Raw genomic sequence first — 25,449 nt, forward strand, 5'->3', positions numbered from 1 at the left:
CGGCCCTCGGGCAGGGGCAGCAAGCAGCTACGGGTAGGAAGCAGGGTTCTTCAGGATCCCTTCACTCATCCACTTTCACTCTCTCTGGCTCTCTCTCTCTCTCTCTGTGTCTCTCCCTGTCTTTCTCTCTCTCGTTCCCTCTCTCTCCCTCCCACCCCTGTTCTCATGCTGTCTGTTGCATTCCACTCTTTCCACAGATTGATTTTTTTCTGCTTCTCAGCTGACATGACAAGCAGAAGGTGGCTGCTCCGTCATGTTCTATTTTGAGTCCTTCATTCAGCAGACTTGTCCAAACTAAATTAGACAAAATTCTCGGGAGAGATGATACGCTCGGCCCTGTGTGGGTCAGCGTCCGTTCATCTGGGGTGAAGGGACCAGTCCACAGTACAGCTGCAAGCTCCCAGGTGTAGGTGGGGGAGGGGAGGACTGGCGGGCAGGGACTAAGGGATGCACTTGGAAATGGAGGGACACTCCGGAGGGTAGCTACCGCCACTTATTTACTTACACATCTTCAGACGTAAGGGCAGGACTCTGTTTTATTCACTAGTTTCGTGTCTGTATCAAGCACGCTGCCATCCCATAGTAAGTACTCAGTGCAGGCTGGATTTATGAATGACAGTTTTTACCATCACATTTAGTAAATAACAAAACCTTGGGTCATGGGGACAGCCTTTGAGAACCTTGTGATAATTAGCACATGAAATGGGACTGTCTCTTTTACGTCTACCTGGATCGTTTGAAATGTACCCAAAGGCGTGTGCTAGTGTGTGAAAAGAAACTTCTCCAATATAATTTCTTCTTTTTGATCAAATGCGTTTTTAGGTGGGATTCTTCCTGTTTGTAATTAATGGCATAAAGAAGAAGTGCATAGTGATCAAGGGGAGTCTTGAGGACGTAGTATTTGGATAGATAGATACTTTTTAGTCTCAGAGTCTAAATAATGCTAATATGGATTGAATACAAGCAATGGATGCTTTAGAGTCTGTGGGCTAGTGATCCACTAGGGCTTTACAAAATCTATTCATTTGAAATGAAAAAGAAAATGATCTGGAGGTGGATTACTGGGAAAAGATTGAAGGCGGGAAGAAAACATTGAGTGAAAATCTAGCATTCAAGCTAGCTCTTCTCGACGGGAATAAACATTATACACCAGTCTCATCTTAATCAAAGCACCACAGGTTTTTGAGCAAAAAGGGACTTAGGGGAGCATATATTTTTTCCTTCTGCAGTAATATTAATTGACTTGACCAAAGTCACCTGGCTGACCTGAAGCGTCAAGGGACCCAAATGTCCAAGCATGTGGATGTCCTGGGAGAAGTGGCTCTTTCTTCCCCCCAGAGCCTGTCATTTGCCGTTTCAACGGGGAGAATTCTCGGCCAGCAGTGATTTAATCTTATGCAATAAGTGCTGTGGCTTCTGGGACTTCTGTCCTGTAGTCTTGGCAGGCAGCAGGATGCCCTGAAGCTTATCTCTGCAGCTCAACTCCAACACTGTGATATTTGCTCTTTCTGCCAGCTGCTTTTCTTGCCCACTTTTCCAGAAAGGCACTAAGCTGGGAAGTCTGACACAAACTGCCGATGTCTAGTTTTATGCATCTTCCAGCTACCTTTTCCAACTCAGTCACATAAATATCTTTCCATTTAGGTCTATTCACCAGGCTGCTGCTTTCCAAAATGGTGGTGTTGCAACCCCCTGGGTGTTGCAATGGGTTGTCAGCAGTAGGGCAAATCATTGCTTACTAAAAATAGAGTCCCGAGGTCTGCAGAGGACTCGCTTTTCAATATATAAATTAAAGAGAACTCAAGTTAATCCCTGTGATGTGTCACACTCAGTCACCCTGAACATACTTTCTCATGAAAGCCCGTAATTGTTGGATGGGTATGCGTAGCCTTTATTTGCAAGGAAGCCATTTTTAGCTCACAACTCATGGTGTCTGTCTTTCATGAATGCTCCACCCACAAGATAGTACAGAGTTCAGGATCAGGCAGAGTGGCCCCATTACTCCTAACTATCTGTCTGACCTTGAGCCAGTCACAGCCTCTCAGTATTTTCCCTCTAGTAAGTTGGAGGGAATATGCACCTTGTTGGTTGCTGTGAGTATTAAATAGTGTGTATTAAAGACACAGAACAGCGCCCAGGACCTGGTAAAGGCTGGTTTTATAGTAGCTGTTACTATTTATTTCTGTGGGTATTTTCTGAGGGTTTTCCTTGATGTTTTACCAGTTGTTTTGGGCATAAAGAACAAATACATCATTACTGTGTTGAATAATGCCCACACATAAATACATAGGGTGCCTCCACCTGGATTTCTTTTGTTTTCAAGATACTTAAAATTCCATTGCCCTCTTCCTTGGCTAACACCAGAAATACGTCTTGGGCTTGGGTAGCTCCAGGAAAAACGAGATTTGGCACAAGCTGCTGTTCTCCGAGATATTTCACGACTCTCTTCGCGGGCTCCTCATACTTGCACCTTGATTCATTTCTCCTTCCCTACAGCCATCCCTTTTCAGCTCTTTCTGTTTCTGCCTAGTCCGGGGAGCGTGGGAAAGAGGAGATTCCTGCTCAGGTTTTCCAAGCTGTGGCAAAGCTGGATCCGGGCCAGGGGGAGGAACAGGAGTCTAGGAGGCAAATCCCTGGCCTTCCAGGCTGAAGCTCCAAACTGTTTTCCAACCAATGCTGGGCACTTGTGCACGGTGGGTTAAGTTGGCATCTGTGACCTGATTGAAGTGTTGGAGAGGCCACAAGAGAGAGACTCAAATAGAGAGTGCTATGGACAAAGGTCTGTCTCTGATGTGTCAAAGCCACTTTTGAATTTGAAAGGAGTGACATCCTACATTCCTTGCTACCTCATTGTTTTTTCCTTTTACTATATGGACCCTACATAAGATAAATTAATATACTGTATGCTAAAAGTCTATCATATAACCAAGGAATATGAATAAAGATCATTTCCTTTTCTCCTAAGGTTGTGGGTCTCTGCCTTACTGTTTTGCAGTCACCTGGGGAGCTTCTAAGAGGTACAGATGATTCCTTTCCTGACTTCATTGGTTTGGGTGAGGTTTGGACACTGGCATTTCTTAAAGGCTTCCGGGTAAGGTTAATGTTGCCAGAGCTCCCGAGATGAGACCTGGCAGACCTATGGTATTTGCTGAGCAGTTGTAGATTTCCCCAACCTTGTTCCCCCAACTTCAGACTCCAAGAAAAGGGTCAGGTGACACCAAAGACATCTCCCTCAGTACTCAGAATCACACATCTGTGTAACCTTTTAAGTTTTATAAATAGTACGTGGTCTATTGTTATCTACCTTACTTTTTTCTTTTTTTCTTTTTTTTGGCAGTATTTTCAAGACCTGTTTCCAAGATCCTTCTTAAACTACTAAAGAAGAATTATTAGGGACATGCAAGAGCTATTTCTCCAAAATATGACTCAAGAAAAAAAAAAAAAAGAATGAAGGATGAACTTTGTGAAAATGTATCTCTATTGCTTTTTTCACTTTTTTTCTACAGGCAAAATCTGCATACTTCTCCTGAATGTCTCCCTTACAAATGTACAGATTATTAAATACTAATAAGAAAGGAATTTGAGAAAAATGTTTATTCGTTTTCAAAAAAAAATGCAAAATGGAAGCAAAATATTGAATAGGTGCTCGTGGTCTGTCAGGCCCCGAGACACCCCCCAGCGTTGGCCTGGGTGCTGGGCGTGTGCCGCCCAGACCCTCCCTTCAGGTCTGCAACCAGGGGTGTAGGTTGCTGAGGGCTTTGGGTCCCTCTTTAGGAACTGCTCTTGGATGTGCACTTTCCCTGGAGATGCCATGCTCAGATCTCTGCCCCTGCTCCTTGCAAGCAGCCAGCACCAATAATCAGTTGATGTGATATCAAAGGCTTGTGACCCTTGCCACAATTTGGGATGATTTTGAAGGGCCATCCTAGCTCCAGAGCTCCCTGTTGGATTGGCCAAAGCCTCTGTGGCAACCACATTGCGGCTCGATTTCTCTTTGCCCAATTGCACCTTCCTCACTCTCTTACAGGTTTTGTTCTTGAGAGCACCCCCCTCCCCCAACACACTGCCCACATGCAGATTTTCATCTCAGAGTCTGCTTCCTGGGCCACGTGACCTACCACGCGGTTTCCTTCCAGGAACCCTATAGTCTGACGGAGAAGTTGGACAAATAAACAGGCAAATAGACTGTGTGGTAAGTAGTATGACAGAAGACAGTCTTGGTTACTGGCTGTAGAGCCCAGGGGAAGGGGGAGGAAAGTTCCTACAGGAACGGATTTCTAAGTGAGATATGAAGGATGACTCAGCTGTCCTAGTGAAGTGTTAGGGGCAGGGTAGGCAGAAGTGGGGCAGTTCAAGAGAAGACCACACATGCAAGTCCAGGGGAATTGAGGGCACAGAGTATTGGGGCGACATCAGAGACGAGGCTGGAGAAGAAAGAGCAGGGGGAGGGAACAGTATGTCACAGATCATGACAGCACATGACGGCAGTGTAGTAGATCATGTGGAGGAATTCGGGAGGGATGAATGATTTTTTTTTTTTTTAAAGGAGCAACATTATCAAATTCTCATTTTGGAAACAGTTATCTGGAAGACGGATGGGCAAAAGAGAAGATGCAAAGTGATCGGTTAGGAGGTGCTGCCGAAGGCCATGGGAAAAATAATGGTGAGTCATAGCCATAAGGATGGAAAGAAAGGAGTTTATTTGGGAGACATTTATGAGACAGAATCAGTAGGTGTCTGTGATTGATGGGATGAAGAAAGTAAGAGAGAAGAAATAAGAATGACTCCCTGGAAAGGGGGATAGAGGGAGTCCTGGTGGATTTACTGAGATTAGGACACTAGAAGAGAAGCAGGTTTGGATTTGGGGGTTAAGGTGCCAAAAAGACATGTCAGTGTGTCATCAAATGCTCAGTTGTGGATACGGGTCTGAGACTCAGAGAGGAGATCAAGGCTGGAGACAGAAATACCCATCAAAGAGACAGCAGTGAGAATGCCCAGGGAATGTATACAGAGTCAAAATGGGAGAAGCTCCTTTTTGAACCCGCGGGGACATCAACATTTAGGAACAAGAGGAGCTTTCAAGGGAGATTGGAAAAGAACAGCCAAAGGGACACAACAACCAAGTGTGTGGGTCAGAGAAGTCAAAGGAAGGGTGTGGTCAGATGACAAGATGTGAACCTAGCAACAGGGAGGTTATTAGCAATCTCTGGGTGAGCAGTTCTGCAGAGGGTTGGAGGCAATGCCAGACTTCTGTGAGCTTGAGTGGGAAATGAAGAAGCAGAAATAGTAGATCTAAGGAACTCTACCAGAATGTGTCTGAATGAGGCAAGGAGAGGGAAAAGGCCATTGCCTTGAGGAGTTGTTGGTTTGGAGGAAGGTTCTAATTAAAATAGGGCAGGCCTAAGGCTATTTGAAGGCAGCCCAAACAGTGGAAAGGTGCCCAAGCAGTAGTTGGCAGAGGGAGGCACCAAGATGGTGGCATAAGATAGGAGAGGTTGGCTGTGTATGGAAAGCCCCATCCTCCTTAGGATGGAAGGAATGAGGATATTGGGTGAGTTTGTGGGTACATGAGAGAACAGGCAGACAACTCCTTCTGATAGTGGCCAGTTTCTCTGTAGTGTAGGAGGAAAGATCATTTTCTGGGAGTATGGGAATTGGTATGAGGGTAGCAGGTTTGAGAAACTACTTGTCTTAGTTAACTCAGGCTGCTATGATAGAGCACCATAGCGTGGGGGGGGGGGGGGGGGCTGTAAACAACAGAAATTTCTATCTCATTGTTCAGAAGTAGGGAAGTCCAAGATCGAGGCACTGACAGATTTGGTGAGAATCTTTCCTGGTTCATAGATGCCCTTCTTTTTTGCTGTGTCCTTATAAGAAGGAAGAGGTGGAGGAACTCTCTGAGTCTCTTTGATAAGGGCACTAATCCCATCCCGAGGGCCCCAATGATCTTCATGATCTAATCTCCCCCAAAGGCCCCCGCCTTCAAACACCACCACCCTGGGGATTACATTTCAACACATGAATTTTGTAAAGACACAAATATTCAGCCCATAGCACCAGCGAACATTTGCTACCCCTGCTCTGGAGAATGGGATCGGGGAACATGGAAGGATTTCAGGCAGCACGTAGGGTTCAGCTGCTGATGGAAACTAAGGGTTCCCAGGGGTTACTTCCTTCCATGTTGTAGGATTTGTCCAGTGTTTCACAGCAGCACAGGTGCAGATCTGAAGTCGGACACTGACGTTTTGCCAGGTTGGTGAGAGAGGAAGGCCATGCAGGGGAGAGGTGGGGATCTTGGCACAGAAAGCTGCAATAATGGGCCCTGTCAGGATGGAATAATCAAGAGACTCAGAGGCATTGGAAGTGGGGTTGTTTGCATTATAAAATGCAGAGGCAAAGCCAGTTGGGGTGGTGACAAGGATCAGGGTGAGTCCATGAGAGTGGGTGGATGACACAGAGTGTGAGTGCAGGTCACCGGAGACAGGGATGTCAGGGAGCTGGGAGGCTGGGTGTTAGATGGGTGTGGAGGTCGCTCGGAGCACTGGGGAAGACTGAGCAGGCTGGGGCCAGGGCTCGAGGAAGTGCCCGTGCGGGACACAATGATGAAGGGCAAAGATGACTTGGAATTCAGAGGAGCTCTCCAGGTGGCAGAAAGGAGCTCTGGGGAGAGACAGAGTGGCCTTGTGGGGGAATGAACCTATCACAGGAGAGGGGGGCCTCTGGAAAGAGCTGAGAGGTGGAGGCTACTGAGAAGAACTGAGTGTGTGAGAGATGGATTGGTGGTCTCAGGGAGCACGAGGTAAGGTTGCGTAGAGGCAACAGTTTAGGGGTGAGAGGAAAAATTGTGCAAGGCATCCAGGTGCTTACCCTGGAGAATGGAGACAGGAGACTGACTGTACAATGTGTAGGTCGGTCAGTTCCTTACCTGATCCATACCTGGGGGCCTGGGGGCAGGTGAGGGGCTCAGGCTTCTGGCTGGGAGTCAGCAGAGGCCAGTCAGATGCAAGCGAGTCCTGGCCCAAATCTGAGCCGGGGGGTGGAATTCATTGGCTCCAAGTATTTCTTTTCTTTTCTTTCTTTTTTTCATTTATTTTGAGAGAGAGAGGGAGAGAGAGAAAGAGAGAGACAGAGAGAGAGAGAGAGAGAGAGAACGAGTCAAGGAGGGCCAGAGGGAGAGGGAGAGAGAGAATCCCAAGCAGGCCCCGAGCTGTGCTGTCAGCACAGAGCCTGTTGTGGGGCTCCATCTCACAAACCGTGAGATGGTGACCTGAGCGGACAAAATCAAGAGTTGGACGCTTAACCAACTGAGCCACCCAGGCGCCCCTGGCTCCCAGTATTTCTCAGGTCACGTGGGTGTGAGGGTCACTCGGCATCCCTCAAGCAGGAGCCTGCTCAGGTCTAGATAGATTTGTGGGGCTTTGAGAGCCAGGAGCCATGTTGAGACACCCTGGGCACGTCATGCTTCAATCATTACTTCATTGATTCATCCTTTAATCCATTTATTTATTCCTGAAACTTACATCAGCTGTTTCTTCCCTTCCTCGTTCCAAAAAGGATTTAAGATGTTCATACTAGCACCCACTATATACCAGGCACATAGGGTTTCGGAAATACGCTGTTCCCCATCTGTAATGCCTTTTCCATGTTTCCTTCTGTTCAAAGTCCATTGTTCGAACAAGGCCTAGACCAAGTTTCATCTCCTATCTGCAAACTCGTCCATCATGTCAGCCACGGTCTTCTCTCCTTAGAGCTCCTTCAGTACTTACACTCTGGATCACATACTTTCCTGCATAACCATACTTTGTTCTAGCCTACCCTGCCTCTCTGACCAAGCTGCAAGCCCTTTGGGGATGGAGACTTAGTATCTGAATTTTTAATGTCTCTAATGTCTATTGAGGCACTAGGGACATAGTGAGCCCTCAGTGCCAGAGACTGCAGCTTGGAGAAACACGGACCTCTGCACTGGAGTGGCTCCTGGTGATGCACTATAACTAGGACTAATAATGCACTCCAGGCCTTTCTCAGGAACACCCATTTGAGCATGAACAGTTTAAATTACAAGGTCAGCTACCAGAGAGACGGAAGATAAAACTTAAAAAGCAATAAAGTAGCAATTTACATTTGTTCTCACCAGAGACTAAAGGAATACATTATAACACAGTGACAAGTTAATGTTGGAGCTTTGCTGGAAGTTGAATGTTACACAGATCTACGTTGTGGCACCCATTTTAAATTTTTGGGAAGTGTTCTGGGATTTGCAGTTTCTTCTCTTGACAGGAGCTACTACTGAGAAATCTAGAACTTGCCAGAATCTAGAACTTGCCCCCAAGACACTTCTCCAATAAAGGGATCAAGTGACCTAGTCGAAGGAAATGAGAAATAGATGCCACAGTCAAGATTCTCCTTTTGCTTCATTCTGTGGGCAGGAGTGCGAGTGGGAGGAAATGCAAGAAATTTGGAAGTTTTAATGTTTTTATTTATTTATTTTTATTTTTGAGAGAGAGCGAGAGTGAGTACAAGTAGGGGTGGGGCAGAGAGAGAGAGAGAGGGAGAGAGAGAGAGAGAGAGAGAGAGAGAGAGAGAGAGAGACAGAATCTGAAGCAGTCTACAAGTCTGGAGCTGTCAGCACAGAGCCCAACTTGGGGCTTGAACCCACGATCCGTGAGATATGATCTGAGCCGAAGTTGGACGCTCAGCCAACTGAGCCACCTAGACACCCGAAATTTGAAAGTGTTAAATGGGGTCTTTAAAATGCCAGTGTAGGGCGCCTGGGTGGTGCAGTCGGTTAAGCATCCGACTTCAGCCAGGTCACGATCTTGCGGTTCGTGAGTTCGAGCCCCGCGTCAGGCTCTGGGCTGATGGCTCAGAGCCTGGAGGCTGTTTCCGATTCTGTGTCTCTCTCTCTCTCTGCCCCTCCCCCGTTCATGCTCGGTCTCTCTCTGTCCCAAAAATAAATAAACGTTGAAAAAAATAAATAAATAAATAAAATGCCAGTGTAGAGAAACAAGGAAATTGGTTCCTAACATAGTCTTCTCTTGACCAAATTTTGCTTTTCATCACCCATTTAACAATGTTTCCTTGGTTGCTTAATGTAGCTAAGCTTTATTTTGGCGCATTTACTTGCCTTCCTTTATTATTTTATGCTCACTTCCCCTCTTTAACCTCCTCTCTCTGTGCCCAAAGTTAAAAAAAATTTTTTTTAATTAAAAGTTTTTATTTCAAACGTCCAAAGCATAGCTTTTAGTGAGGGAAAGGATTGGGTTTGCACCCTGGGGACCAAACCCAATGAGTGGTTGTTCTGTTGGGTTTCTGTGTCTGTAATCTGTCTGCCTTGGCCCAGTATTTCTACAATGTCACATAAGGAAGTACCTTCCTGGTGCATCTGTAACTCTTGAAAAGCACATTAAAGGTGGCTACTAACTATAATGCTTAATCCATATTCATTATAATCTTGAATTGATTCATTGGATCATCTGTGCACAACACAGTTTTTAAAATGCAGCTTTCAGTTTGTCTTTTTTTTTTTTTTTTAAAGCATCCACCACTGTGTGGCAGGCACTGGCCTAAAGATACAGATATGAATAAAATGCATTGCCGGCTCTTGTGAATGTCACAGTGATAAATGCACAATGAAATCTGGCATTTAATCTTCCATGACTGTTCTAGTTTCTGTTCCACCACCCATCTCATGTGAAATATGCTTCTCGGGGTGGGGGGAGTTTGGGATGGGGGGGAAGAGGGTCAAGAGGAGATGCCTATTATTTTATCCAGGCTTAATGACCCACCCATGGGCATCATTTGTAAAGCATGTGTGTGAAGCAGGAAAACTCAGGGGAGGTCAACTTCTCAGATAGTTGAGAAGCTTGAATCCCACCCAGTGTAGGACTGGTCCAGAGAGCATACAGCTGTCCTTGTTTTTCTGTGCTCTTCTCCCCTGCATCTTCATACCCATTGGAGACTGTCGGCCTTAGGCTCTGGGAGGACAGAGGACCTGCCATCCTCCTTACATACTGGCCACTGATTTGAACATTTTTTTGAGAAATTACTCTGATGGAAGTAAGTTATATACATTGTATTTAATTTTTACAAACCTGAAGGGTAGATATTTTTTATCACTCCCATTTTAGGGATGAGGAAACCAAAACTGAAGAAGGTCTAGTAAATTGGCCAAGGTCACAGGGCTGGCACACGTCAGAGCAAAGGCTGGTACCTGGGCGTAAAGTCACCATGTTTTTTTGCCCAATACTCCATACTGCCCCTTGCTGGGATTCTTTACTTGGTCTCCAAACAAAGAAGAGCTCTCATCCGCACTGGTGGAGTTTATAAAAACCTACTGGGTGTGCCTTAAATATAGGTGTCTCTCTTTCGATTAAAAAAACTTCCATAGCCAGGTTCTGGGTAGGCTCTGTGGGACAATATGAAATTGAATAGAAAAGATTGTCCTCTAGAAAGTTGAGACTGTGGGAGAGGGCTGCAACAAGGTGACTTTCAAGTGCACTACAGAACACAAGGTTTTGAATTATCATTTGATTATGTCATTTCCTGCATTCATTTACTCATTCATTCATTCATTCATTCACTCATTCAACAAGTGTTTTCTCTGGTGAAATGGTACCAGTTAAAGGGATACAGTTCCTGAATCCAGCCTCCCATGTATAGGAGGAGACAGACAAGCAATCCAGTAGTTGAAATACTGAACCTCGTATTCCATGTGTTTTTCCAATCATTTAAACAAAAATCGGTCAATGAATTATTTGTATTACCTTTAACAGACATTGAGTTAGGTCCCTCTTTCTTTCTTTCTCTCTCTCTCTCTTCTTTCTTCCTTTCTTTTTTCTTTCTTTCTTCCTTCCTCCCTCCCTCCCTCTCTTCTTTCTTTCTTTCTTTCTTTCTTTCTTTCTTTCTTTCTTTCTTCTTTCTTTCTTTCTTTCTTTCCTTTTTGAGAGAGTGCAAGGGAAGGGCAGAGAGAGGGGAGACAGAGGATCCAATGCAGGCTCTGCACTGACAGCAGGGAGCCCAATGTGGGCCTTGAACTCACCAACCATAAGATCATGACCTCAGCTGAAGTCAGATGCTCAATCAACTGAGCCACCCATGCCCCCTGAGTTAGGTTTCTTTTAATCTAATCGGTAATGATTTAAAAATTAATCCAAGAGGGCAACACTGGATCCATCTGACACATTGTTTTAGAATTCAAGCATTCCCTATCCTTTTGTTTTTTGAAAACTAGTGCCTAAAAATAGTTGTTCCCTGCGCCAATAAAAACAACAGCTGAAAATCCTAATTCACAAAATATAGAGTATGAGGGATTATCAATTAGCATGACGTTTTTTTCCCCTTACAAAAGAATTCATTGTCTCTTAAAGAGGCCTAACAGTGAATGTATGCATGTATTAACTTCCCTAATAAAGACATCGCTCAGTGGAGAAACTTCAGGGTGAGGATCCATAGTCTCATGAAGCTTCTGTAATTACAATAGAGATAAATGATATGATTTACATGACTTACAAATGATATGATACGATTTACAAAATTGGGACTTAAGGACAACTTTTTGGAACAAGCCCACTGGACACCGCGAGGAAGGGGACCTGCCAGTTAACCATACAGCTGTAGAGCTTTGTGCACAGAATTCAGGAGAGCGGTGGGGTGGAGGAGGAGGGATAACTGGGTTTTGCTTCGTTTTAATTTCTTTACTCCCGCATTCCGCTGCTACGTGAAAGAAAATACGTTCTTGACTAAAGTTTTGTCTTTTATCAGCAAATAAAGTTTCTCTAAGTCACAAGGTTGCAGCACTTGAAACTAACAGAACATACTTGTTGATAATCTTTCCTTCTCGGGCCGTTCAATTTTGTCACCTTCCAGCCTGGGCTCCCCCCCTGGTTTTCAGTTTACGGTTGTAACGTCAGGCACACACTCGTGCCTCGACGCTTATCACTCCCCCTGAGATACTTTGCTGCCATTTTAAGTCGAGTTGCACCGTTGGTCGCATCGGCGGAGGGAGGTGCACTGGGCAGCATTCCCAGATGCGAAGCCACACACTGTGGAGTCAGTGTGAAACCGCAGCTTGACTTTTATCCCCTCGCTTTCCAGCGGCGGGGCCACCGCGCCTGCAGAGAGCGTGCACAGCGCCCCCCTTGGTCGTTCCCGAGCGCTCCTCCCCCGCCCAGCCCACCCCCGCGACCAGCCGCCTGGGCCACGCGGGCTTCTTTGGGCTCCACGCGCACCCTTAATCGGGTCCGAAACTTCGCCAGAGGCTCCCGCCCCGAAAAGGCCCTTCCTTCTTCCCAACCACTCCCAGAGGGAGGAACGGCTGCTCCCGGAAGGAGAGCACCACCCTCGCCCCAACAGAGCCCGACGCGGGCCACCAGCAGGGCGGGGGTCCCGGGGCCGCGGCGGGGTCGGCTCCCCTTCCGCGCCGGAAGTCCGCGCGTGCGCGCTGGCCGGCCGGGAGCGCGCGTCCGGCGCGGAGAGGCGGAGGGGCGGCGGGGGCGGGGCCGCGGCCGCTCTCAGGGTGTCCCCGCCCCCGCCCCCCGGCGTTCCGCGGTCGCCGTGACAACCGGAGCGGCGGCAACGGCGGCAGGAGCGCGAGTCCGGCGCCGCCTCCCGGCCGCACCGCCAAAGCAAGCAGCCGCCGCCCGGCCTTGCTGCTCTCCCCGCCTCCCGGCCCGCGGGGAGGGAACGGCCCGCCCTCCGCCCGCCTGCCCGCCGGAGAGTGAGCGGCGCCCGTGCCGCCCCGCCAGCCCGCCGTTCCCCGGCCGCCGTTCGGGCGCGCGCAGCGAGCGGGAGCGACTATGCCAAGATGGTCCTGCAGGCGCGGAACAAGCACCGGGAGGCGGCCCCCAAGCCGCCCCAGCCGCCCCGCGCCTCTCAGTCGCCGCTGAGGGGGGCGCCGGACGCCGGCGCCGGGGAGCCCGGGCCCGAGCGCGCGCCCCGGTCCCCCGGGCGCAAGGGCGCCGCGGGCAGGAAGGGGCCCCGCGCCGAGCCCGCCGCGCCGCCCGCCGGAGGCGGGCTCGGGGGGCGCCTGGCGGCCGGGCTGCGTGGGGCGCTGGGCCTGCGGCGCGCGGGGCGCGGCCGGACCTGGACCACGCTCCTGCTAGGTGAGCAGCCCCAAAGCGCGGGCGCCGCCGGGACGCGGAACTTTGAGGCGCGGGCCCCTCTCCCCCTCCCCTGTATTCCCCTCCCACTTCCGCGCCGCGGAGCCCCGCCGCCCTGTCCCCGTCAGTTTGCAGCCTTCTCCGACTTTTCCTGGGACGTCCTCACCTCCTCCTCCCCTCCCCCTCCTCCTTGCTCAGCCTTCCTCGCTCCCTTCCAGTCCGCACTCTGTCTCTGTTTAAAAAAAAAAAAAAAAAAAATGGCCCCGAGATCAACAGCTGCCCGGCCTGGCTGCGAACTGACAGGTCTGCGCTAACGAGACTTGGGCGCTGCTGATTGGCGCGGACCGGCCGCCTTCCCGTTATCTCGGCCCCTGCCCGGAGGATGGTTTGCTTTGGGTTGGAAGCGATTCCGTGCTGCTCAAAGTAGAAGCTCATTCCCTATCCTAGAAAGTTGCTAAACTTATAATTGAATTTTAGAGTGCTTTTTTTCTTCTTGGCCGCAGACACCGCCGGTGGCACTTTGTGATTCCCCGCAACACGTCACTTTCCAGGTTGTGTTGTGTTTTGGGCACTGGAGCCTTAATCCTCTGCTGACCTGGGAACGTTTGGTGTGGAGGGTTCCCCTCCGTTCCCGCTACCATGCACCAAATGGGTGATATGCAGCGATGTGCTGAACAAATAAAGTTCAAACAGTCACAGGTTGTGGACAGACTTCAGGTTTTCTTTGTTTCCTGATTGACATTCTGATAAGGCAAATTATTAGCAGTTTGGATAATGGGCCTAATTTTTCCAAACCAGTGCTTGGTAAATGGGAAATGCTGTAACACCGCCTTTCCTATATAATACATTAATGGATTTTGGCTACTGCATTATTTAACTGTTGGTGATTTATTCTTTGTTATCCTTTCAAATTCCCTTAGTGACCCAAAAGAATTTGGATTTCAATATAGGTGAAGGAATAGGACACGACAGTCAGCTTCCCCTGAGATAACATCCACCACCAGAAGAAGCCACTCAATCATAAAAAACCAGAGTCATCACCGTGTGTGTGTGTGTGAGTGTGTGTGTGTGTGTGTGTGTGTGTGTGTGTGTGTTTGTGTGTGTGTTTTAATGGTCTCAGGTTGATATTGTTATTAGAGTACTTTTATATATTGTAGATTCAAGCCTCGAAAAAATCAGTATTTTCAGTATATTTCTCCCCTTTTTAGTAGGGAGCTTGAAAAAAACCTTGCCAGTATGCAGGTTAGATAAGTTCACCTTGGGGAGGCAGCATGGTACAATGGATGAGAACAGGCTCCAAATCCTGTTCAGAGTGGTTAAGTTTGGTTTAAGTTTCAAGTTATTTCCTTTGTGAGCCCTTCCTTCTCTGTGACGTGGGATTATCACCTGCCCTACTTACTCTGAGGAGTAGAACTAAAAGGGGTGGCTAATATGTGGGAAGGCACTTTGTGTCTAAAGCCTTTAACAAGTTTTAGTTGCTATCATAAAAGCACATGCATAATACTGACTTGAGATCTGGTGACAGAATGAAGTTGCATTTTTGTCGAATGGCTAGTATAAACATAAACCACTTTGTAGTGAAATATGGAATGACACCACTTCTTTTTCAGAGGTTACAGTAACAACCATAGAATAATGTCTTGCCATTTTCTTTTCTTGTTATTGCATTTACTTTGAATCTCCTTTTATTGGATACCTTATATTTGGATTTCGTGAGCATTATATTTCATGTTTCTACCTAAATACAGTTTTGTATTAATAGAGCAGTGTGGCACTTTACCTGACTTACCCCTTTGGGCATTGAAAAGAGGTACAGTGAAGGAGCGGCCCCTTATTTTTGGGTGGACTGGTCATCAGATGTATGGAGGTTGGATGATTTTCTGTCCCTGCTAACCACTTAAAAGAGGCCACGGGACAGCCTGAGAGGTGATTCTGGAGAATGGGATGTAGGTTGTTTGGTTCTTCCTCTGGCCCTGTTCCTTGGGATCCTGCAAGAAGGAGCAGAGTTTAGACATTTTTGAAAGCCTCTTCATTCCCTTCCTTCTTGTCCTTCACAGAATGAGTGAGAATTGAGCTGACACTGTACAGTATGGGATTTTGCTATGACAAAAATGGTTCATTTATGTTTTGGGAAGAAATTTTACAACTTGAACCTCCCTGATAGAAGCATACATTTTTAAAAGTTAGAAACTGACTGGAGATTCTCAGTTCTGTTTCTTGCATCTCCTCCATATATGCTAAGCACTGATGGACTCACTATGTACCATGGGGGCCCTTTCCACTGTTGGGCAGTGTTAGTCACTGTTGCAAACATCTATTCAACAAACATGTGTTTTTCTTTTTCTTTTTTGGATATCATTTACTATTTATTTAGTGGTAACAGTCATAAAAAGAAGTACTTTTCAAATGTGTGTTTTTAGAAGTATCAGTCCAGTAGCTCCCTATATCAGCCAGGGGCAACAGTGCTATAGTAAGAAGAACCATGATGGTGTTTCTCCATCGTTTTTGACCATAACCCACAGTAGGCAATACAATTTACATTAAACCTGCTCACACTTCTGAAAGTGCAACCCAGTACATTTATGCACATTTCTGTCTGTTATTCTGTTTAGGTTTGTCAGTGTCCTGGCAGGAAACAGATTTAATAAACGGACTGTTTTCAAAAGTGAACAGTTTTGTGGAACCCACAGAGGGCATCGAAACACCCAGGCTGTCAGCAGTGAGAAAGTGCTACCATGTCTGGGCCTGATGGGGGATGGGGAACTTCATCAGGAGCTGAACCCAAGGAGAGCTGTGATGTGGGAGCAGGATCTCCCCCCAAGAGGAGTGACCCCATACTCTTCTCCAACCTACTTTCCCCACTCATGCCTCTCACTGGCTGACCAACTGGAACCCCTCGGGCAAGGGACCCAACTGAATCATTCTGTAGGGCTGGGAACTAGGCAGAGAAGGGAAGAGAATGGATTTAGATAGGCAAATGAAGTCTGACCAGCAAATATGTGCATATGCTTTAAAACAAGTGTCATGTGAACAATCTTACTTCTGTAATGTACTGCATACTCTGATTTTCTATTCTGTCCCTTTTAAAACAATGCCATTTATAAACTGTTGAGTTTTATGGTCTAGTGTATAACACTAGAAAAACCTACAGTGAAAACATTGCCTTAGAAGAATTGTTTTCTGATTTTTTTTACCTATTTCAAACTAGTTGGGTACCTGAGCAAAGCACTTAGCTTCTCCGAGCCTCAGTTTGTAAGCACATGTAAAAATGGGAAGCCTGGACTAGACTGGTGGCTCTCAATCTTAGCAATACTGGACTAGAGTCATCTGGAAGCTTCAAGAAATCCTAATAGCCAAGCCACACATCTGACCAATTAAATCAAAATCTGGGGATGGGGTGAGGTGGAGGGAAATGTCAGTAATTTTTAAGTCCGATGTCCTGCCTCTCCGTAGAAGCAGCTTGTCTAGCATCACGGGGCTGTAATTCCTACATGGCAGCAATTCCCTAGTACTAAGTGGTTCTCACCTCCCCTCTTTTAGGTGGGGACACACAGTCCAATTTGCCCACGTTTCTCCTAGTCTATTGTTTTCTCAAAACTGGGGCTGTGAGTTGCCATTCATCAACTGATATGGCTGTTATTTTAATTAGAGTTGAGAGAAGAGTGATGTGTTTCTTGTACCCATGTCTATTATCAGAAGAGGGAAGAAAAAAGCATAGTTGGAGAGGGCTGTGTGTTTCAAGGAGAAATGGAAGGGGTGCTATCCTTTGTGGAAGTGAAGAATATACATGTTAAACATGCAAATAGAGCATGCCTGTGGTGAAAGACTGCAAGGTAAGATGCCATTTACAAAACATAATAAATTTGTAACCTGAATATGGAAGAGAAAGATACTGAAAACTACTTTTTTCCCCCTTTCATCTGTCCTGCTTGGTTCGTTAACATACCTGCCTGGTTCCTAGGATCAGTGGCAACCGCACCCTTGCTGAAAGCTGGTTCTGTGTTGGCAAGGCCTCTCAAACACAACGTGATGACATGTTGGGTTGGATAATTCTTTGCTGGGGGGTGGGGAGGGGCTGCTGTCCTGTGCATGGTGGGATGTTCAGCAGCATCCCTGGCCTCTACCTATTCGACGTCAGTAGCACGTCCCCCGTTGTGACAACCAAAATGTCTCCATATATTGGCAAATGTCCTTTGGGAAGCAAAAATGCTTTTATTCTCCACAATTTATGGGAGTGTGAAAGCCCATATAATAGGAAAGAAATATGGCTTTTTAGGGGCAGAAGGGGTAAGAAAGTGGGTGAAGGCAGAAGATTGAGGCTAGGTGTTAGCCATAGGACTGGGTAGGAGGCAGTGTGGTGTGTTTGAAATAGCACAGGCATCTCAATACTGACCTGCATTTGAGTCTTGTTTCTACACTTAAAAGTTATAGATCCCCAAATATCTCTGACTCTTGCTTGCTTCATCTTTAAAATGGGGATTATATGAGGTGCCTGGGTGGCTTTGTCAGTTAAGTATCCAACTTCGGCTCAGGTCATGATCTCACAGTTCATGGGTTCCAGCCCTGTGTTGGGCTCCACACCGTCAGTGGGATTCTCTCTCTCTCTGCCCCTCCCCAACTCATGCTTTTTCAAAATGAATACACTTTAAAATAAAAAATAAATAAGATGAGGATAAATGCCCCACACGGTTATGGTAAAGAATAAATAATATCTGTAACAGCAGCTCTATTCACATTTACCAATTACTGAATGCCTACTACAGCTGATGCTAGCTTTGGGGGATAAGAGGGAGGACAAGACAAGCTGTATGTAGCCCCTGTCTCCAAGGAACTCCATTCTAAAAGGGCCGGGAACAAATAAGAATAATAGTACATTGTAGTAAGTCCAGTGGAGGAAAGAAAAAGGGCTAAGATAGAAAAAACAGGAGAGACCCACTTTAGGGTCAGAAAAATTTTGGGGGAGTTGGCCTTAGAGGCAAGACCTGCGGGTGAGAAGATGCATACTGTCCGGAGAAGAAGGGGCATTGTGGATATGGCACACGACATGTGCTGAGGTAGGCCAGAGCTTAGCCTGTTCAACATGAGAAGGCCACAAACCAGAGCTCCTTAAGGAGTTGGGGTTTTATTCCTAGCATGACGGGAAGCCACTGAGGAGTATTAAACAGGAGAGTAACGTGACTTAAATTTTATTTTGGGAAATCTACACTTGGGAAAACGGGCTGTGGAGCACAAGGGCAGAGCTGGGAGCAGCCAGTGGGGAGGCTCTGGCAGGACTCCGGCAAGAGAGTTGTTGGTCATGATGAAGGGGATAGATTTGAGATCTGCTTTGGAGAGAGAAATGGGAGGGTTTGCTGGTGAATTGGGCTTGGATTGAGGAAAAGGGAAGGGCTAGGAATAATTTCTCAGTTTTGGCTGCTGTAACTGGGTATATAGGGTGCATTCACTGAGATCGTGAAGACTAGGGGCATGGTGAGGGGCTGGGTTTGAGGGAAAAGATTGGAATTCTATCCTGGACGTGTTTCCGTTGCAATATTTGTGAGATGTCCAAGTAGAAATGTCAAGTAGGCAGTGGGACATAAGAGAAGATGTCAGAATGGAAACAAAATAGGACATCACCAGCAAATGGGTGTTAATTCCCAAATTAATGGGAATTAATAATAACACCTTTTACTGAAATGGGGTTTACTCTGTGCCAGACATAGTTCTAAGTGCTTTAGATAAACTCATTTATCTTAGACTCAATTCACTGCTAACTCAGGCCTGACCATGACACTGTGATTGCCATACCTGTTTTATCAGACAGGGGATCTGAGGCACACAGCTGTTAAATAACTTGCCCAAGACCATCTCTAGAATGTGGAAGGCTCAGGATTTGAATCCAGGCAATGTGGCTTCAGAGTTCGAGCTCTTAACTGCTCTGCTGTATTTCATCTTCTCCAGGGTGAGTATAGCGAAAGAAGAAATGAAGCCCCAGGACTCTGTTCAGAGAAATGGCAACATTTAATGCTCAATTAAGTGTTAGCTTTCTTGTTTCTTCCTTCAGGGGAAATAAAGCAGAGAGGGATCATGCGTGGAGGTACGGGGACAGGAAGTGGAAAGAGCATATTAGGGTGGCATAAAGGATGAGAAAAGCTGAGGAGCTGTGAGGCACAGGGACCACTGGCCATCTTGGTGGGATGGCTGTCAAGCAAACGCTTAGCCACAACTGAGCATCAGCTCTAAGGATGTGTTAATACATAGATGTTGGGCCAGTACATTTCCTTAGAAAGCCAGTGAATAAGATGGGAATTTGGGATTTAAAGGGTTTCTTCAATGTTTAAAACCAGTTTTTTCTTTCTGAAATAGACTCTGGTTAACTCTAAACAACAGTCATAATCACTTAAACATATTTTTTTTATTAAAATACACAATTGGAGGGGTTCTGATTATGTTATATTTGTGTGTGCTCAAATTAACAAATGTGATGAGTTTAGATTGTGTAAGTATAAAGAGACATTACCAATATGTGATTGATTCTTGGCCCATAGTATGGCATCATTACTGAAAGCAGATACAATTTTATTATATACATATGCATATTTGCATGTTGATAAATTTGAACTGTGGCCATTTTTATAAGTTTTATATGCTTAGCCTGTTAGGCTGTATTAATGTGTCTTAAAATTTATGTTAATGAGATACTTACATTATCATAGAGACCTATAAGCCTGTGTGCATGTTTCTAAGCAGGCCAGCTTTAGGCTGCGTACTTTGTATGTTTAGTTCTAAATTCTTGTGTCGTTAGTTTATCTTTTGCCATCGGATTGTACTTTACCCAAACCATCGGAACATTACTCTTCCAGGAAGGAGTCTGCTAGTTTTCTTTAGTTACCATTGTAATGAGTATTTGTCCTCAGAGTTAGTAAAAATTACATCTATTTCTAGGTCAGGACCTTTATGCTGCTGTTTAATTCTGTAAAAGGCAGTTTCATAGGAAAGATCAATTCTTCATGGATGATCTTTCCCAATTCAAGAATCATTGAATAGGAATAAATTTAAAAGTGGAAGTATTGATTTGTAGAGTACATAAATCTACAACTGTTGTAACTTTTCTCTTTTTTGTTTGCATACTACTTTTTATTTTCTCAGCATTGTCCTTTTTCCTCCCTGAATACATTTAAATTAACAGCTCAGATGCATATCTTCACGTTTGTCTGGCATATTCCTTCATGTTTGACTTCCTTTCCAGAGTAACCGATTGTCAGGTATGTTTTTCACTACTGTCACTACACATGATCAACGCTTGGACAGCATTTTGTAATTTTAACTTCTTGTAGCAAATGTTAACATAATAACCTAGTCACCAAAATCACAGGAGTTCAGTGTGATTCATTGTACTAAGGATGGGGTGATTTTATCTTCTAGTTTACAATAGTGCCAACTATATCTTAAACAAAGTTTGTAAATTACTTGGCCAATTACTTTGACAATTTTTTAACTTGAGATTGTTGTAATTCAGAAGAGTGAGGCTTTAGTCATTATTTTTATACAACTCAACTCAAATTTGCCCAAAATGCTTTTGCTCTGCGTTGAATTTGTCTATTAGTTCCTAACAGTAATCACTAGTTTTTTGTAATGCAGCTTTTCAGTGCTGCTATTGTCAAATCTCAGAATCTTTTCTCCACATTAAAAAAATTTTTTTTAATGTTGTATTTATTTTTGAGAGGGAGAGACAGTACAAGTGGGGGAGGGAGGGAGGGAGGGAGGGAGGGAGGGGGAGAGAGAGAGAGAGAGAGAGAGAGAGAGAGAGAGAGAGAATCCTAAGCAGGCTTCAGGCTCTGACCTGCCGGCACAGAGCCTGATGTGGAGCTCAAACTCGTGAACAGTGAGATCATGACCTGAGTCAAAGTCAGATGCTTACCTGACTGAACCACCCAGGCGCCCCTCTCCACATTTTAATAATCATCATAAAGTACTTATATAACTGGCACAGTGCTACTGTTTTCCACCACATTTAAAGGGTTTTTTTTAATAAGACCTCATTTCTCATTCTTTTGTCCTCTTTGATCTCCATGGAAATATCATAAGAAATCCAGACTGAAAGGTTGGTTACTGGAATTTTACATGCGAAGAAAGTAAAGTAGGCCAGGTGAATGGCCTGACATCATTAGTGAGTTCACAGGGGGAAGTTTGAGATTGAAGTTAAGGTCTCTTGGTTTGTTAAGCACATCTGTCAAATTGTAGGTTTCAGATCTATAGTTTAAGGCAGCTGTCAAAGATACATTAATGGGAAAATGACCTGATAACTCTTTTGGCAAGAACACTCCTTTGCTGGCTTCTGCTTATTTGGGGGAGTCACTCTCTTCTATCCTTATGGTCAACTTGTTAGTTTCCATTTTGTTTGTGCTTAACTATTTTTGAAGATGATTAAATTGTGGATTATTTTTTATTGTGTTGGTTGGGTGTTTGGCATTAGTATAAAAACAGTAAAATAGTAATCAGTGGTATCGTGGTTTTCTTAACCATTTAAAGAATAAAGTACACTTTGTGATATCCAAGGGCAGTTTGCAGTTTGGGGGATGGAATCTATAATCTAAATATTGGAATGGCTTCTTGATTAATAAACTTGCTAAAATCTTTTGCTTTGTGTGATGGGTCTGGGTTTATATTGTGCACGTGTGGGTTTTCTTTCCCCCTCTAATGAAGAGATGCAGCATCTACACTTTTCACATTAGGTTTACTAAAGTTTTAACAGTTTTTCTATGATTGCTCAGACACATTAAATGGGCTAGCGTATTATTTTGGGTCTGTATTTATTTAGCTACCTAAAACACTGAAATGCCTTTTTTCAATAAGGAGAAAGTTACTTTATGAAAATGGTTAATGTAGGTAACTGAGTTAGAAATATTTGTATTCATATTATCTGAGAATAAGACTTTTAAAGGAAGTTAGAATTGATTGCTTTAAAAGCCCATATGCTGGGTAATTGTTCTTTAATATATGTATATATGTAAATATTTAAAGATGTGAACATTTATTTTGTATATTTCTCTGTTTAGAATAGCCTAATTATATTCTCTTTGAGGATGGTGATATATATTTTCTGTGCTCTGTTTTCATATATTCACCTTAAAATAAGCCTTTGTCCTTGATTTTTGTATTATTTCTAAAGCATCTCCTCCCACATTTGAATGCATTCTTTTGGTTAAATGTGCTTATTAAACATTTTCATGCCTGAGCTTCCAGTCACAAGGACATCAGTGGCCAGAGTCCCAAAATCCAGGCTTTTCCTCCAGGCCTTGGTGCATCCCAGTCATGTGACCTTGCACCTCATGGGAAGATAAGAGCCATATTTGACTCATAAGGACTCCTGGTTCTTTTCCCTTAATGTGTGAAAGTGTTTTGTAATCTGCAACTGATAAACAGATGTTAGACATTGTCATTGTAATTGAGAGCCTCCTAATTTTTTCCTGTTGTAATGTACTGTTTTGCTCAATGCCAAATATATGTAGGAGATTCAAATGATCTAAAGTCAGCCTTGCAGCCATCATCACATAGATCACTGAATTCTAGATCTTACTAGTAGTGTCTTCAAATCATGCCTGAATATTAAAGGGGTCCTGGTTCTTAAGACTGAGTATCTCTATTAATACATTGAGTGCATTCCTTTTTTTCTCCATTCAAAGAAGAAAACAATAAAAGGACCAAACCTACAAAGACTTTTAGTTTGGGGAGCAGGAAGATGAAAACAAAACCAGAAAATAACCAGGGAAGCAACTTGGAGAATGTGAAGTCCGATGTATTAGTGGTAATTGTTGTGGCTATATGAGGTCACTAAGTGTGAGGAATAGAGATAACCAAGTAAAAACCACTTATTAACATCTGGGAAAAATGAGACTTAGACTAAATAACTTATAAGTCATATAAAATCCAGGGACTCTTTCTTTTTAGGAGTGACGTTCTTGCCAAGAGAGGTTAAAAAAAAGGATTTTATTTTCAATTTTAGTTCTTTCCCTTTCTTAATCATTGTTTTCTGCTATCAGGATTTTGACAGTTTTTTTATCAGAGTATCATTTGAATTAATATTTGCCTTTTCCTAATAAAAATTGCTAAAAGTGTAGATTTCCAAGCCCCCCAAGTGAGAGAGATTGAATTAGGGTCTTTGAGAATGTAATCTTAACATGCCCCTCCTAGGTTAATGTTTTCAATCCTAGTTGCGTATTAGAATCACCCCCAGTGCCAAACCTAGCACATTCAAACCTCCCAGGTGACTCCACTGTGCTGTCAGTGTTGACACATTGTCCTTAAAAGTGTTTACAAGTCATCTGAGGGATCTTGTTAAAATGTAGATTTGGAGCCCGGGATTCCGGGATGGGACCTGAGAGTCTGCATTTCTAGGGAGCTCTCACGTGGTACAATTACTGCTGGAGGGCACTTGGAATACAGAGAACCATTTCTCAGGTTACATTTTGTGGACAACTACCTACACTCTGTTCCAGTCATTTTTGTGCCAGTGATAAATTAGCCTTGACTGTACATCAGAATCCCTTGTGAATTAAAAAAAAAAAAAAAATCCCTAGAGTTTCAGATTTAGGGGTTCTGGATTAATACTCAAGTATCTCCAGTTTTATTTAGTGCCAGGGATGATTCTAATGCAATCCCAGGGTTTAGACCACTGTGACTTTATATTACTGTATTAAGATAGATTCTCTGAAACTTTCTTTTCTTTAGTGGCTCAGTGCTTTCCAACCTTTTTCATGTCATGGCACACGTAGGAAATGATAATATTTGTGTGGCGTGGGGTGGGTGAGTGCTCTCTTCAAAACCTAGAGGTTACTGGCCCCCCGGGACTCTGGTGCTGCCATCCTTAACACTCCAGGCCCCATTGGCTGAGAAGCTTTGTCAAACTCCTTTCCTGGTGTTCAGTGGAGCTCTGAGAGCCTGACACACTATACATATAGTGAGTGGGCCCTCAGTGAATATTGTCTTGTTATTGCCATTATAATTTGTGTTCTGTACTGTGTATCAGTGATGGAACTTCTTTTTCATGTTCGAGCCCAGTCCACCTACAGCTTTACTGTAGCTGTCTTCTTTTCTGGCTGTCCACCAGAAATCCCTACCTAAGTTGTACTCATGTCCTGAGCCCTGTCCCTCCCTCCCACCCCCCTTTGATAGACCTTGCCCTGAGAAAGTCATTACTGATCTGCCTTCTCAGATTTTTTTTTACAGTTTGTAGACTTTGTGCCCTTTGTTGAGTGCCTAATGTGTTCTCTCATTATATTGCGTGTGTACCTAAATCATATCTCTCAAATATTTTATTTTTGATGTTGGATAATGTTTCTTAAAAAAAATTTTTTTTATGTCTTTATTTTATTTTGAGAGAGAGACAGAGTGCGAGCAGGGAGGGGGCAGAGAGAGAGGGAGACATAGAATCTGAAGTAGGCTCCAGGCTCTGAGCTGTCAGCACAGAGCCTGACATGGGGGCTCGAACTCACAGATTAAGGTCATGACCTGAGCTGAAGTCAGATGCTTGACCCACTGAGCCACCCAGGTGCCCCTGATGTTAGATAATATTTCTTTAGTGTTGTTGGTTTCTAGGAAAATGTGTTGTGCATCTAGTAGGCATTTAGATACTTGTTGACTTTAAAGCACTTATAATTCTCAAAAATCTAGGTGCTAGAAAGAAGGCAGGAGCTGAGCTTATGGTATAACAACTGTTTTCTCTTTCTTAAACTGGATCCTACAAAATGTCTTTTCACTTGTTACTTGATTACACAGAAACTGGCCTCTGTTTCATTATAGGTACTATAGATTGAAAATATGATTTCTTCCAATATATTAATTTTATTGTAATATATAGGCCTTCATGTAATGGGAACCCTTTGAACAGTTTGGAATGCTTAGATATTGTCTTTAGGTATTTAGGTTTTTATTTAATGGGGTGCATTCTTTAATTTCTCTTACATGGTGATTGTCATTTAACAGTTCAACCCAGTGAGGTGCCAGGCGTCATGCTAGGACATGTAGATATTAAGAGGAATTAAACACAAGCTCAGCTTCAAGGCCTTTCCATTCTAGCAGAGGAAACTGGCGTGTGCATGACTAGCTATTTAGGTGCTGTAATAAAGGTATTTTAGCTAGGATGGCAGGATCAGCTTCACAAAATGCCACATTTGAATTCCTGTGATTTGAAGGATAAAGTAGGAGTTTACAGACAGAAGCAAAAGCATAGCATCATGAAACACTTGGTATTTTAGGGGACTGTTGCCCAGTGCAGCGCGCATGAAAGGCATGTGGTGGGAATCAAGTGAAAACAGACCGGAGTGTGGGCTCCATGGTTTGAGGCTTTGGGAGTTATGAGACTTTTCAGACA

General features: G+C 44.5%; 1 protein-coding gene across 8 annotated transcripts in view; it reads left to right on the forward strand.

The window, feature by feature from the left end:
- Positions 1-4,547: 4,547 nt before the first annotated feature.
- The window catches only part of DPY19L1 (dpy-19 like C-mannosyltransferase 1), a 105,757-nt gene continuing 84,855 nt past the window's right edge, over positions 4,548-25,449 (forward strand). For 4 of the 8 annotated variants that reach the window (XM_086692746.1, XM_086692751.1, XM_086692755.1 and 1 more), the window contains exon 1: positions 12,673-13,100. In XM_086692746.1, coding sequence (XP_086548872.1) covers positions 12,803-13,100 — 298 coding nt within the window. In that variant the 5' untranslated portion in view covers positions 12,673-12,802. Of the gene's footprint in view, positions 4,664-12,672; positions 13,101-18,679; positions 19,039-20,076; positions 20,342-25,449 lie in introns of those variants that run through there. The other 4 variants (XM_086692767.1, XM_086692776.1, XM_086692766.1 and 1 more) reach the window with 4 other exon arrangements.

The sequence above is a fragment of the Puma concolor genome, chromosome A2, assembly GCF_028749965.1.
Source record: "Puma concolor isolate L17-30 chromosome A2, mPumCon1.1.hap2, whole genome shotgun sequence".
Taxonomy (NCBI): Eukaryota; Metazoa; Chordata; class Mammalia; order Carnivora; family Felidae; genus Puma; species Puma concolor.